We start from the raw sequence: 14,877 nt of genomic DNA on the forward strand, positions 1-14,877 counted from the left end.
GAGTAGCTACTTCATTCACAGGGGTACTATAAGTCTTAAAATAAGAACTAGTTTGAATACTAAACTAGTTGCCTAATCTTGAAAATGTGTAAGTTCGGTTGGGACGTGGCACAGTTAGAGTAGCTACAGAATGGTGATGGCCGATAGAACAAGAAAGCATGGCAAGTTGATTGCAAATTTATAATCATTAATAGAAAAATAAGCCATGATCACTTTTATACTAAGGCAAACGTATATAAGCAGTAGCACATGGAGTTCCACGCAGGTCCCACAGTTTTGAAGTACAGCAGGATGATATCCTTTCATTGATGTTAACTGACTGAATTTTTTTTGTTTTCTTTGAAAATATAAGTTAATTTAAGAATAAAACAAAAGAATTTGAAGTAGCTAAGAATTCATATTTCTGAGTTTTCCATAGTAAAATTGGGAAGCTTTTTCTTTTTATGCTCAAAGGGAATTTATATTTGGTCATATTTATCTGATCAACTAGGTTTTGTTTTTTTTAACCTTCATTTTTATTTCAAGTTTAGAGTTAGCTTGTAAAGAGATTTTCTTATTCCAGTAAACTTTCAGATCTGCCTTCAACATTTAAAAATTTCAACTGAATTACTGTTGCAGTACTGTCATATTATCAGGGAATTTAATGCTGTTTCAAGGAATAGCATTAACTTCCAAATTCCAGTGAGGCAGAATATTTAGAATATACTATTGTATTCTTAATATCTAAGACTTAGTTTACCTGGGTAAATCTATGCTGTATGAATGTTTACTAAATGTAACTCACAAGAAATTTCACATGTTATGTCCATAGTATCCCAATCTAGTTAATGAAATAATGATACTACCCTGAATTACTCTCTAAGTGTCCTTTGTTTCTTCCTTTCTGCCTAGCCTTTTAGTTCTAGAGTGTCTTGAGTCTCACCACTTTGGACTTCTGTCCTTTACAGAAGTAAGATTAGACACTCCCTTAGTGATCTAGTCTTATCTGATTTCATGGCTTTACCTATCATCTTTGTGCAAATCAGTCCTAAATTATACAGCACAGACATCTCTCCTGAACTCCCTACTATTTTATCAGCCTGCCTATTTGATACCACAGTTAAATTTCAAATAGGCACTTCACTTTTAACATTTACAAAACTGAACTTCTGCTCTTTCTTCTAAAACTTCTCCACCAGAGGCCTTTCCTGGGTCAACGATGGCATCTCCAGTCTTAAGGTTTCTCAAGCCAAAAAACCAGAATAAAGTCACCCTTTATACTTCTCTTCCTCTTATACCCCATATTTAACCTATTAGGACATCTTGATGTTTCTGCCTTCTTCAAAACTGTACATGAATTTGACTGAATGATTGTTCTTACAAATTAAAAAACTAAGGCTCAGAGAAGTTAAGAGAACATCCCAAGTTCAAGTTCACATAGCTAGTTAGTGATAAAGTCATAATTCAAATCCTTATTTTCTGACTGACCACAAATAATATGCTCTATTCATAATACTAGTGCTTCTGCAAAGTAAGTGTTACAGTTGTTTTTAATTTATACAGTTCAGAAATATCATCTGACCTATTGTATAACTGGGTTTTTATAAATAATATGTGTTATTTCAGTTAGGTTCTATAGGAATTTTCTAAGCCCACAGCAGTTATTTCATAAATACTTGCCAACTCAGTTGAATTGATCGGTACTTATCTCTTCTTGTATATTGCTCTGGGTCAGGAACTGTGTTTTCAATTGCAAGGTATAATTAGATATAAATTGTGTTGTGGGTTAAAACAAAAAAGGCTGGGGGTGGGAGTAGAATTAATGAAATAAAATATTCAAGGAAGTCTTTTAGAAAGCTCTTTGATAAACATTTTTTTGTTGTATCTGTATGAATTTAGAGCATGTATTAGCTCTTGGTACCTTATAAGTAAATACCTTTCTATTTCTTGGAGTTTGCATAGTATGTAATATTGATCTTGATACCAATCATTAATCTTAGGTTGTGGAATTATTACTTAAATTATTTGAGTTATTATAGTCAAAGGATTGGCATCTTGGTAGAGAGATAGCAGAAATGAAATTTCAGTGTTGACTGTATTCTTAAGACACTCCTGTTTTATTGATGTACTGTTTGTGTTTTAATAGAAGTTATTCTGTGCTTATGTAATTTAAATGTAGCAGAAGTGAAGTATGTTAAGCCAAATTTTATGAGATTTAAGTGATATATTTGAAAGAAGCCAAGACTAAGCTTTTGGGAGATGTCTATTATATCTTTTGATGTGACATATTTAGAAAGCTGATCATTTTTTTTTTTTTTAGATTTATGTGCATGTAGAACACTTACCTATGAAACAGATTTTAGGTAAAGAGCCCTTGGGATCATTATTTTATCTTTATTTTTCTCTTCCAAATTTGCACTTTAAAGTTTGTGTGTTTTGTTATTTCACCAATTTGTGTTATTTTATTCCAAGGATGAAAATTTGGTGAATATGTACTTCACAGAAGCAATTTTCACATCCCGAATTCTGTCCATCTACCTACCTACCTATCTACCTCCCTTTGCTGTTATAGAAATATTTTGCATGGAATCCTTCTTCAGGTATTCCTGTAAGTCTTGGAAATACCTCTTAAAGCAATAAGATGATATTTGAGGGATCAAACGCAAAAGCCATGCCTAGAGATTTACTCCCTATGGCAACTGAATGAGTTAAAGTTGTGTGGTGCCTACAGCCCTAATGGCATGTATTTAGAAAGGAAACTCAGTTTGCAGTGTCTAAAAAAATGTCTGTTGCCAAACAAATCTAAAATAAGAGCTCAAAAGAAGAGATACTTCATTCTGGAAAATGTGATAGTTCTGTTACCGTTTGCAGTGATGGATATCTATGGGTCTTTATACTGTGAAATAAACTGTGATCAACTCTACTGCTGTCTTTTCTTTTTCATAGTGTATGCCAATTAAAGGCCTAGGATTCGTGCTTGGAGCCTATCAGTGCATTTGCAAAGCAGGATTCTATCATCCTCAAGACTTCTCAGTGAACAACTTTCAGAGTAAGTGCCCTTTGCTTCTCTGCATATAGATGAGTACACATAATATACACCATTATTAATTATTCAGACTTTCTTTTAACCTTGTTGGAGTTATTTGGTTCAGTCCCCGCTGGTTTGACATTCTTTCATCCTTAAGGAGTTTTTGCTTTGGCTTGTCATCTATTGTGCCCTGGAGTACTGCAAAATAATGTGTTTATTTTAAGTATGTTTTAGTTTTCAATACATTTCCTGAAAATAATGTTAGCTATGTGGTAAGATCAGTTGGGATTCAGTTATTGAGAACTGTTGCTACAGAAAGTTCCTAAACCTAATTTTGCTAGTTTGTTTACTTTATTAATTTGTTTATGTATTAGTTTTCTATACTGCATAAAGAACTACCACAAAGTTAACAGTTTAAAGAACACAAATTTATTATCACACAGTTTTCATTGGTTACCTTTCCAGTCAGAGGTTAGCTTGGTCCCCTGTCTCACCAGGCTAAAAGTAAGGTGTCATCTGGGATGCAGTCTGATCCGAGGCCCAGGGTCTTCTTCCAAGCTCATTCAGGTCCTATCTTGCAGGCCCCCATTTTTTTTCACTAGATGTTAGTCAGCCTGGGTTTGCTCTCAGCTCCCAGGAGTTCTTTAAGGCCTGTCCATGTGACCCTCTTACAACATTGCAGCTTACCCTCTTTAAGGCTAGCAAAACAATTTCCTCACTCTGCTCAGACTGAATCATATATAACATGAAATAATCATGAGAGTGAATGTCCCATCGTTTTGCCAGATAATGTAACTTAATCAAAGGAGAGACTATCTCATCGTATTTGCAGGTCCACTTACATTCCAGGGGAGGTGATTATATAGTGTGTATACTCCAGAATAAAAACTTGGTCATCTGCTATTTAATTCCTACTTCAGAAAGTATCAGTGTTTCAATTTGAATATTGATTTTTTACTTTAGAGAATGCAATGTTACCACACTGGCTTGTAGCCAGCTATTGGATATAAAGAAGGAGTGTAGTGGTAAAAGGGGTGGTTTCATAGGAAGTTAGAGTTTGGGGTTACTGAAACTGAGGTACAGGAATCTTTTAGATAGCCATTCACAAATCTTTGCAAGCCTTATTATTGGTCTGTATAGGAATTTACATTTCTACTAGGCATAGTTCAGAGGGTACATTGAGATTGAGACCTGAGTTTCTTCCTCTGGGAATTTTGGTAGACATTTCTAGATTTTTGTTTTGTTTTGTTTTCTCCTGGAAAACATTATTCTTGGTATTGAATCTGTTTACATTTAACATATAGGCTCTGGAGATGAGTAACATTTTGCTCTCTCTTCTGCCATATAATTCAGAATTCAGCCCTTGTTCTGATTACAGGTTACAGGTATAATTCTAAGATGGCCTCCAAGCTTCTGTTCCCACAGGCCCTGTCCAATACCTTCTCTTAAGTGTGAGTGGGATCTGTGAATACAGTGAGGTAGTCACTCCCTGCTTAGGCTTTATTATACAGCAAAGGTGATCGTATAGTCACCTATGTGATTACATTGCATTAAATAAGATTCCCTCCCAGCATTGCCGACTGAAGAGAGGGTCTAGTGCTGGCCGTGCATAAATAAACTACCTTGTTGTGAGGGCTACACGGCTAAAACCTGAGTGCGACCTCTGAGAGCTGAGAGCAAATCTCATGGGCAGCAACCAGGAAAACACGGACCTCAGTTCTACAACCTCAAGCAACTAAATTTTTCTCAAACCCTGAATACACACGGAAGAGGATCCTCAGCTCCAGATGAGAATACAGCCAGGCCAAAACCTTGATTTCAGTCTAGTGAGACCCTGAGCAGAGACCCCAGTTTACTGTGCCCACACGTTGGATCACCAAAAACTGGGAAATAATGAATAGGTATTTTAAGCCCCCAAATTTCCAGTAATTTGTTATGTAGTAATAGAAAACTAATGCAATAGCAGTGCTGATAATGTATTTTCAGGGTAGATACGCTTTTCCTTGTATCTGTGCGTACCAAACCATGGCAATACCAGAGCTACTTTGGCATTCTTCGTGTTTACGGTCCAGACATAACAGATGATTCAACACTGAAGAATTAAGGGGATAGGTTTTAGCTTATGTTCTGTGAAGGTATTTTGTATCTGGTTTACCCACATTTGTTCTCAGCTCCCACTATGTGACTGAAATAAAACATCTAAATATTTTAGAACCAGAGAATGACTATGCCATTTGCTTATAACACCACCAGAAGAAACTAGTTAACCTTTAACAACTTATCTTTATTTAATTTGCACACTCCTACTTTCTTCCTTATTTTAAAAGCCAATGTTTTTCACTGGACCTACTTTCTCTAAGAAAAGGCAGCTCCTCTGCGTAAATCTAACTCCTTGTTGTACACACTGCAGCCGTGGAAAAGAGGCCATGGTTTTTAAAAGATGATCTATATTTAGACATTAGCTGTGATGCAACTTTGACCTTAGCACACACGTAACCAGACCTGACCTTCCTCAATGACAGAGCAGAAAGCTAGCTACATGTTATAATTTGAAGTCGGTAAAGTGCGCTTTGACCAAAACTGTCTTTCTTGATGGCCTTGTCAGGTTGCAGGAAAATCCATTATTATTCAGTCCTTGTCCTAAAGAAAGAATACTGCGATCTGACCAAGAATGCAAGTTATAACTTACCAGGGTCATCTACTAAGGATTATCCAAACATTTTTTGTATTCCTGGTTATTATTAAAACACATACTACTTATCTCTGCGTTTTAATATAGTCAGTCTTTTAATCATAGTATCGAGGCAGTTTGTACTGACAGTTGTTTTCTTATGTTCTTAAGGAGCTACCCATGACTTAAGGAATGACTGTGTGTAGCACTAGAACCAAGGGTAAAGAAAGCATTGAAGACCCCCAAAATGAGATAACATATGTGAACCTGCAAGCACAGTACATGGCATATAATAAGTGTTTGTAGGTGTAGTTAAGTGCTAAGCAAACATCAGTGATGTATGTAAAGAGATAATCCTTAAACATCATTGGTCATTAGCACTTTGGCTCACATTTTATCATATTACAATAACCAATTTTTAAAAACTAGAACTTTTGGAGAATGAATTCGACATGGATGGGACAACAGGGGTATAACTACCAGTGTTGCACTGAGACGGGCGGTAGGAAGAATACTTGGAAGCTAGGAGCAACAGGAGGAAATTAGTTGCCTGATCAGGAGAATAGGATACAGAAAACCGAGAAGAACATATCTCAAAGATTAAATTCACTTACTTTACAGTTGTACATCTAAAACGATCTGAAATCCCCACATCTGTTATTGTCATGTTATTGTATTTGGAGAGCAGAGCTGAGATATAGTGCTGACGTCTTAGAGAAAATGTAAATGTGACTTAAAAATCCTGTTAAACTATGAAGTGATTTAAAATCTTTATCAGAATAAGACCCACAGTAAACAAAGGGCTTGTAAAGACCAACAAGGATATGTTTAAATGAAATGATTAAAAATTGTGCTGCAGCCCAGAGACTGTGTTCCTGGCCTCTCTCTTGAAATTGGTGGTCATATGTGAACTAATAGGATCTGACATCTGGATGGTAGCAGGATTTCAGAATAACCGAGTACTGATGCATAACTGTCTCTTCAAATCCAGGCTGTTCACTTCCAGGTTGATGAAAAAGCAGCTTATGACATGCTCATCTCTCTCAAATCCATCTATCTTAATATGAATTTGGCCTTCAGTGAAACATCTTTTCTCTTTTCTGTAGAGCTATTCCCAGCCTTTCAATCTTACTTCTCTTGTCTTTTGGATTGACTTCAGCTCATGCACCTTTCCAAAAAAACCTAATTACAGATGACCCAAACAGGGACCAAAACTGTCCCTGTTTTGGCAACTCTGGTGTTAATGATGGGGTTGGGGGGAAGACAAAAGTGCAGGGATTTAAAAAAGATACTATCTTGGGAAAAAAGAACAAGAAGCTCTTTGAAAGCAGGTACAGTATAGGGATGCTGAGCTCTAAGCAAACTGTTAAGCAAGGCTAACCTTTCTGGAATAAGTTTATATCTGCCCTTTTTCATGGCTGGCGAGCTGGAGATACTTGGCTTTCTGCAGACTAGGTGCTGTAACAGTCTCTAACACCAACCCCAAATTTAGAACAAATTAAGAGGGCTTGAACATCACAGTCTCATTATCAGCATTATCACTTTTGCTTTTGGCCTGACTTCAGTTTTGTGGTCGGAGTCACTTTTGCTGTATTACAGTTAGTCCTGATCAGTTTTATTGCAGTTGTAGTAACACAATTATCCATCTAGTTGTGCTTTTGTTTTTGCCTCATTCATTTGCCAAGTCTTCAGTTTTTATGTCTTCCTTCATTTCCTTCATTCACTATTCATGCTCATAGTGAATGGAGTCCAGTCACTCGATGTGTCTGGATGATGGGGTAAGTTGCCGATGGAAGGGTTCCCAGTGCTGTCCACGTTCTTGGACTCTCGACTATGGCATTTAATCTGTTAAGCTTTGACTATGTTCTTTCCAACTGTTGGGATATACTCCATACCATGTTGGACTTCCCTAGTTGTTAAATTTCTACCGGACCTGAATTTCTTTTCTTTTCCTCTATTTTTTTTTATTTTAATGTTTTTTTATTATATTATGTTAGTCACCATACAGTACATCCCTGGTTTCTGATGTAAAGTTCGATGATTCATTAGTTGCGTATAACACCCAGTGCACCATGCAATACGTGCCCTCCTTACTACCCATCACCAGTCTATCCCATTCCCCCACTCCCCTCCCTTCTGAAGCCCTCAGTTTGTTTCTCAGAGTCCATAGTCTCTCATGCTTCATTCCCCCTTCTGATTAACCCCCCTTTCTTTATCCCTTTCTTCCCCTACCGATCTTCCTAGTTCTTATGTTCCATACATGAAAGAAATCATATGATAATTGTCTTTCTCTGCTTGACTTATTTCACTTAGCATTATCTCCTCCAGTGCCGTCCATGTTGCAGCAAATGTTGAGAACTCGTTCTTTCTGATAGCTGAGTAATATTCCATTGTATATATGGACCACAACTTCTTAATCCAGTCATCTGTTGAAGGGCATCTCGGTTCCTTCCATGATTTAGCTATTGTGGACAATGCTGCTATGAACATTGGGGTGCATATGGCCCTTCTCTTCACTACGTCTGTATCTTTGGGGTAAATACCCGGTAGTGCAATGGCTGGGTTATAGGGTAGCTCAATTTTTAACTTTTTAAGGGACCTCCACACTGTGTTCCAGAGTGGCTGTACTAACTTGCATTCCCACCAACAATGTAGGAGGGATCCCCTTTCTCCACATCCTCTCCAGCAATTGCTGTTTCCTGCCTTGTCAATTTTTGCCATTCTAACTGGCGTAAGGTGGTATCTTAGTGTGGTTTTGATTTGAATTTCCCTGATGGCTAATGATTTTGAACATTTTTTCATGTGTCTGTTAGCCATTTGTATGTCCTCATTGGAAAAGTGTCTGTTCATATCTTCTGCCCATTTTGTGATTTCTTTATTTGTTTCTCACGTATTGAGTTCAAGAAGTTCTTTGTAGATCTTGGATAGCAGTCTTTTTTTTTTTTTTTTTTTAGAGATTTTATTTATTTATTCGACAGAGATAGAGACAGCCAGCGAGAGAGGGAACACAAGCACACAAGCAGGGAGAGTGGGAGAGGAAGAAGCAGGCTCATAGCAGAGGAGCCTGATATGGGACTCGATCCCATAATGCTGGGATCATGCCCTGAGCTGAAGGCAGACGCTTAACCACTGTGCCACCCAGGCGCCCCGGATACCAGTCTTTTATCTGTAGCATCATTTGCAAATATATTCTCCCATTCCATGGGCTACCTCTTAGTTTTTTTGACTGTTTCGTTGGCTGTGCAGAAGATTTTTATCTTGATGAAGTCCCACAAGTTCATTTTATCTTTTGTTTCTCCGGAGCTGAATTTCTATCATAGTTTAGCATAGTAATTAAGAGCATGGTCTTTGGAATAGTCTAACTTGGGTTTGAATCTTGGCTCTACTACTTACTTGCACTGTGCTATATTCTTTAGTTTCCCTAACCTTCATTTTATGACATATGTAAAATTGGGATAATATTACATGTTATATGAAGTTGTTATAAGGATTAAATAATAAATTCGAAGTTCTAAGGACAGTTGGCACATATTAAATGCTCAAAAATATTGTTGTTTTTATGATTATCATTTGGAAGTTTGTATCTATTCCATTTCCCTCTTTTCCCAAGTAGCTCCCCATTTTTATTCCTTTCATCTAGTATTTGCTCCACTTCCTAGGAGAGAATCATATTCCCATGTCCCAGATTTTTTCTTTAAATCTTAAAATGGGCCCCACTCTCGTATATAATATTCAGTCATCCAAAAATCTTCCTTCTTCCTACTACCCCAAAATTTACTTCATTAGATTAAAAAATGTTTTTATTGCCACTTTTATTAGTTATATTATTTATTTTACTTTATTGGACTGCTAATTTGAGATTCGCTTTTGTAAACAATCATCTTCCCCAAAATATTTTAAAAAAACCTCTGGCAGGAAAATTTGACTGTCAGTCATTCACATATAAACTCATTGTAATAGGCAGAATGATGTCCGTTCCCACCCTCCAAAGATGTGCATGTTCCCACTTTTACAGTCTGGGACTGTAATCTCACATGGCAGAAAGGGACTTTGCTGATGTGATTAAATTACAGACTTTGAGATGAGAAGATTATCCTGGATTATTCGGACCATTCTAATCACACCAGTCCCGAATAGCAGAAAACTTTCCTGGCTATAGTCAAGAGACAGAAGTGAGGGCACAAGAAGGGTCAGAAAAATGCTATATTGCGGGCTTTGAAGATGGAAGAATAAACCCAGCCAAGGAATGTAGGTGGTCTCAGGAAGCTACAAAAGGCAAGGAAATGGAGTCTTCTCTAGATCCTCCGGGCGGGGGGGGGGGGGGGGGATATATATATAAATATATATATATATATTTGGCCGTGCTGACACCTTGATTTTAGCCAAGTGAAACCCATGTCAGACTTCTGACCTATAGAAGTGTAAGAATGAATAAAATTATATTATAATTCATTTAAGAAGTAATAAAAATTTGTGTTGTTTTAAGACACTGAGTTTGTGGGAATTTCTTATAGCAGCAATAGAAAACTAGTACACTCAGCTTGCTTCCCACCCAACATTCATTCCAGTGTTCACAGTAGGCCGTAGTGCTTCCTCTAGAGGAAATTGTTTACAATTCCAAATAATTGACTCAGAACAATTTATAATCTGGTGGGCCTTTGAGTCAAACACACTTGGGTTTAAATCTTGTGTCCACTTACTAGCAGGAGACTTGGGCAAGTTTCTCATACATTCTGAGATTCTCTTTCCATATTCATAAAGCAGGAATAGTGGAATCTATTCCTTGCCTGTTGTGAGGAAGGAGTAAATGAGATGACATATTGTATCCCTAAAATGACGGTGATTGTTATATTAATGTGAATATGGAGAATTTTGTCCCTTTATTTATTGTATTTATGCATTGGATGTCATGGGGATTGAATGAATAAAGTGTCTAAGGCAAAAAATCCATTTGTGTTTAATAATTTTATAAGTCATATCAGAATCTTTCCAAGATCTAAAATGGTATTTTTGTCCAAAGAAAAATACTACTAAAAATGTAGGAGACAATAGAAAAATGAATATAAAATATATAGGTAAACATATAGAAAGGTAGGGAAAAACTTGAACTCTATTTTTCATGGTGAGGAAATACAAATTTTAAAATGCTTGCACTGAGCTTCATTTTGCATTTATTTTCACAACTAACCATTCGTGATGCAAGTATATGATGTTATATTAGCTAATCCTGATTTTAGGATATGCAAATATACATTCATGTCCTAACAGTAGGAATCTTTTTGGATAGCAGTCTAAGTATAAGCATATTCACTTAACTCTTCTCTCCATGTGGATATTATAGATATTGAAGCAGATATACACAGAAATCTCCTGAATGTGTTGGTTACTCATGTACATGTACCTTTTTTCACTTAATTTTTGGATGTGTTTTAACAACCTGAAGACTGGAGGCAGATTACTTCATCTTCCTAAACCATGAAATAACAAATAACAAATATATCTTCCCATGGTTACCTAATTGCAGCATTTTAACTCCAAACCTTGATGGATGAATATGTTGTTCCCTCTAGTTCTTTCCCCCACTCCCTTAGTTCTAATGAAAAAGCAATGTATGGAAAGAAAGGAGATGTTTAACCTAATGATGATTTCAGATGAGTATATGGGTACCTAGAACTAATGTTGAACTCTCATTGTCTGACTTGATTCTGTTACTTTGAGCTGAATTACGTTCATTGTTTGTGGTTCATCTTTTTCTCACATGCCTGTAGAATGGAAGAAGGAGGGGATTGTGGCATATGGGCATGTGGGCTAGTCTTGTAAAGGTCCAGGCTCTATCTTCCTTTGCCAGAACCAGTTCCTATCACTGAGGGCTACAGTACCTCCAAGAAGGGACCTCTGATTGGTTTGTTGATTGATTTATGTCCGAAAAATCCATCTGCCAAAAAATATTACTGAGCACCGACTGTCCCAGACATTCTTTTAAAGCAGTGCAGAAAAAAAAGTGTCTAAGCTTCCAGGACAGACCCACCTCTTCCCAGAATATATTGCAATACCCACAAACAACAAATGAAGACAGTCTTAAGTAAAATACAGCTCACTGTTCAATATTAGTAAATCAGATCAAATATAAGAGCTTTAAGATTTAACTGGCCTTAAAAGGTAGTAATGTTTTCTCTCCATACTCAAATATTCAAATATTACCTTTTTGCTCTTGTGAAAACAGTTTTATACTTCTGGCACTTAAGAATCTTATTCAGCAAAACACTTAAAATTTCCATCTGATGTTTGTACTATGAAGACCTGAAATATATAACTTCTACTTCAATCGACCCTACCCACTTCAATTCGTTCTTTACAAATCAGAAACTCAGTATTTTTCTTCCATAAAACAGGAAGAAAACTTTCTGTGGTACACTTTGACAGTAGGCACCACAAGTCATAAAAATGTGGGTACATTTTGATCTATCAGTTTGATACTTCCGTTCCAAGGAAATATCAATCTAAGAGGTTAAGAAAGTTGTATATTTTTATTAAAAAAAAAAAAAAGCAGAAGAAAAGTGCCCCTTTAATTTGTTCATTAGTTGAATCTTCAGAAAACCAAACCCAAAAACTGACACTTTCAGAAAATTTTTGAAAAGTTCTAGTGTTTCATCAGCAATGACCAAATTTACCACTTGGGTTTTTATGGTAGATGACAAAATTTCTCAATGGACACCCAATGTAATTTTTGTTTTGGTAGAAGGCATTTAAATAGAGCTTTGCCACGTAAATTTTCTAATGTGACCTACTAATTTCATTTGCAATTCTCAGGACAGTATTACCTTTTTGAAGGATAAAGTTTAAGTTACTACATTATTCGTAACATTATTTGTAAGGATAACTTTTAATAATAATGCAGTTTAATCTTTCCTGAACTTTTTTGTGGAAACCAGTATTGCTATAGGAATGACAGCACTATTAACTGAAATTCAGATTTAATAGTGATAGGATGACTAACAAAATTATTGAAAACTGTGTCTCTGCATTTTTTTGTTATTTTGACTTGTCTAACATTAAAATAAATTTTTAAAAAAATCTCCAAATAGAGTGAAATATTTAGAAAAGCATTGTTAATAGTGTTAACTGTTCTAATATTAGACTATCAAAAAGCAGTACAAAGTTTAAAAGAACAGCATAAAAATGAAGGACTCACTATGGAATCATCTCTACTTTCTAGTTTAATGATAGAAACCATCACACTTTATTATTCAATGTAAAATAATGTAGCCAACAGTAACATACAGGTACAGGATTTAATATTTATTATATGCATCTACTATACATTATTTCTCATAGCTTTATGTTTGCTGTGTGATAATATGAATCTTAAAATTTTGCTGATTAATACTTTGTAAAACAAAAATGTTATGAAACATCAAAATTTGCAAACTGATCAGCAGAGTTTTTTTGGAAGACAAGAAACTTTTTTTTTTTCATTTCCAGGAGTTCGGATTTAATTTTCTGGGATGAGATTCTCTTATCAGTATTTCTTTCTTTCTTTTTTTTATTATGTTCAGTTAGCCAACATGTAGTAGTACATCTTAGTTTTTGATGTAGTGTTCTTCATTAATAATGTTCCAAATCAGGGGCGCCTGGGTGGCTCAGTCGTTGAGCGTCTGCCTTCGGCTCAGGGCGTGATCCTGGAGTCCTGGGATCGAGCCCCACATCAGGCTCCTCTGTTGGGAGCCTGCTTCTTCCTCTCCCACTCCCCCTGCCTGTGTTCCCTCTCTTGCTGGCTGTCTCTCTCTCTGTCAAATAAATAAATAAAATCTTAAAAAAAAAAAATAATGTTCCAAATCAGAGACTAGAGACATGGCACCTAAATGCAACACATCATCTAGATTTCATCCTGGTTGGATGAAAATAGCTGCAAAAGACATAACAGAATTAATGGAATTTTAATATGGACTGTTCATAAAATATATTGTATCAGTATTAAATCTCCCAACCTTGATAATCATAGTGTGGTTTTGCATGAGAATGCTCTTTTCTTAGGATGTACAAACTGAAGTATGTATGAGGAAAGGGACACAATATCTCTAATTTACTCTCAAATGGCTCAGAAAAAGTAGTATACATATAATCTGTAAACTTCTATCAATCTGTCCAGGGACTATGAATGATAAGGTAGATGCTATAGAATGTAAATAGTGACTCTGGGTAAAGAATATATGGATTTTTCCCCCATTTTTATCTTTTGTAAGTTTAAGGTACATAGCACATTACCCTGATATATTTCTTTATTTTAATATGTTTTCTATTGAGACAATATTTGTTACATTACATCATTACAGTACAAGATTATTGTCTATATTCATTATACTGTGTACTAGATGTCTACAGCTTATATACTACTCATTACAAGTTTGTAACCTTGAACACCATCAGTCTTATCGTCATTACCCCTGTCTGCTGGTAACCACCACTTTGATCTCTGTTTTTTAAGGTTTTGACTTTTTTGGATTCCACATATAAGTGATTTCATACAGTACTTTTCTTTCTCTGTCTGATTTATCTCTTGTAGAATAATCCATATATGGTGTCAGAAATCTCAAGATATTCTCTTTTCTCATGGCTGAATAATATTCAATTGGGTATATGTAGCACATTTTTATGTATATACATGGAATTTATTTGTACCATTCTTGCATCTTTCCTGTACATTTCAAATTATATCAAAATTAAAAGCTAAAAAATCTAATTTTTAGAACATTATGTTTGAATTCAGAGGTCTGAAATTTTTCAACACTTGTAGCACTGATGGGTTAATTAGGTCTTTGCAATTTGGAGCAAAAATTCCCTTTGTTATTCGCTGCTATCTAAAGGGTCAGAGTTTTAAAATATTTGTTTTTATTATAAAAATAATACATGCTCATTAAAGAAATTTTGGAGGGTATAGAAAAGTAGAATTTCAAAAGCCATTTGAAATCTGTTGATAATTTAATTCTTTAAGGTTTTGGTTTTTATAAAATGTGTGTACTTAGGATCTTTCTGCAAACTTGGTATTATATTCATTCTAATATAATTCATAGTCTTCTTGAACATAATTTTAACAGCTCCATAGAATTCCATTAAGTAAATGTATTGTGGTTTACTTAACCATTCTAAAGTTTCTATTTCTGCTACTTTATATAAATATAAAACTATACTTAAATAAAAA

The 14,877-nt window shown here is 35.5% G+C and overlaps 1 protein-coding gene across 1 annotated transcript in view; it reads left to right on the forward strand.

Moving 5' to 3' along the window:
- Window positions 1–14,877, forward strand: part of GPR158 (G protein-coupled receptor 158) — a 432,984-nt gene that overhangs the window by 209,086 nt on the left and 209,021 nt on the right. The window contains 1 exon segment of the mRNA XM_026478920.4: window positions 2,926–3,070. Within this exon segment, the coding sequence (XP_026334705.3) occupies window positions 2,926–3,070 (145 nt within the window).

The sequence above is a fragment of the Ursus arctos genome, unplaced genomic scaffold, assembly GCF_023065955.2.
Source record: "Ursus arctos isolate Adak ecotype North America unplaced genomic scaffold, UrsArc2.0 scaffold_30, whole genome shotgun sequence".
Taxonomy (NCBI): domain Eukaryota; kingdom Metazoa; phylum Chordata; class Mammalia; order Carnivora; family Ursidae; genus Ursus; species Ursus arctos.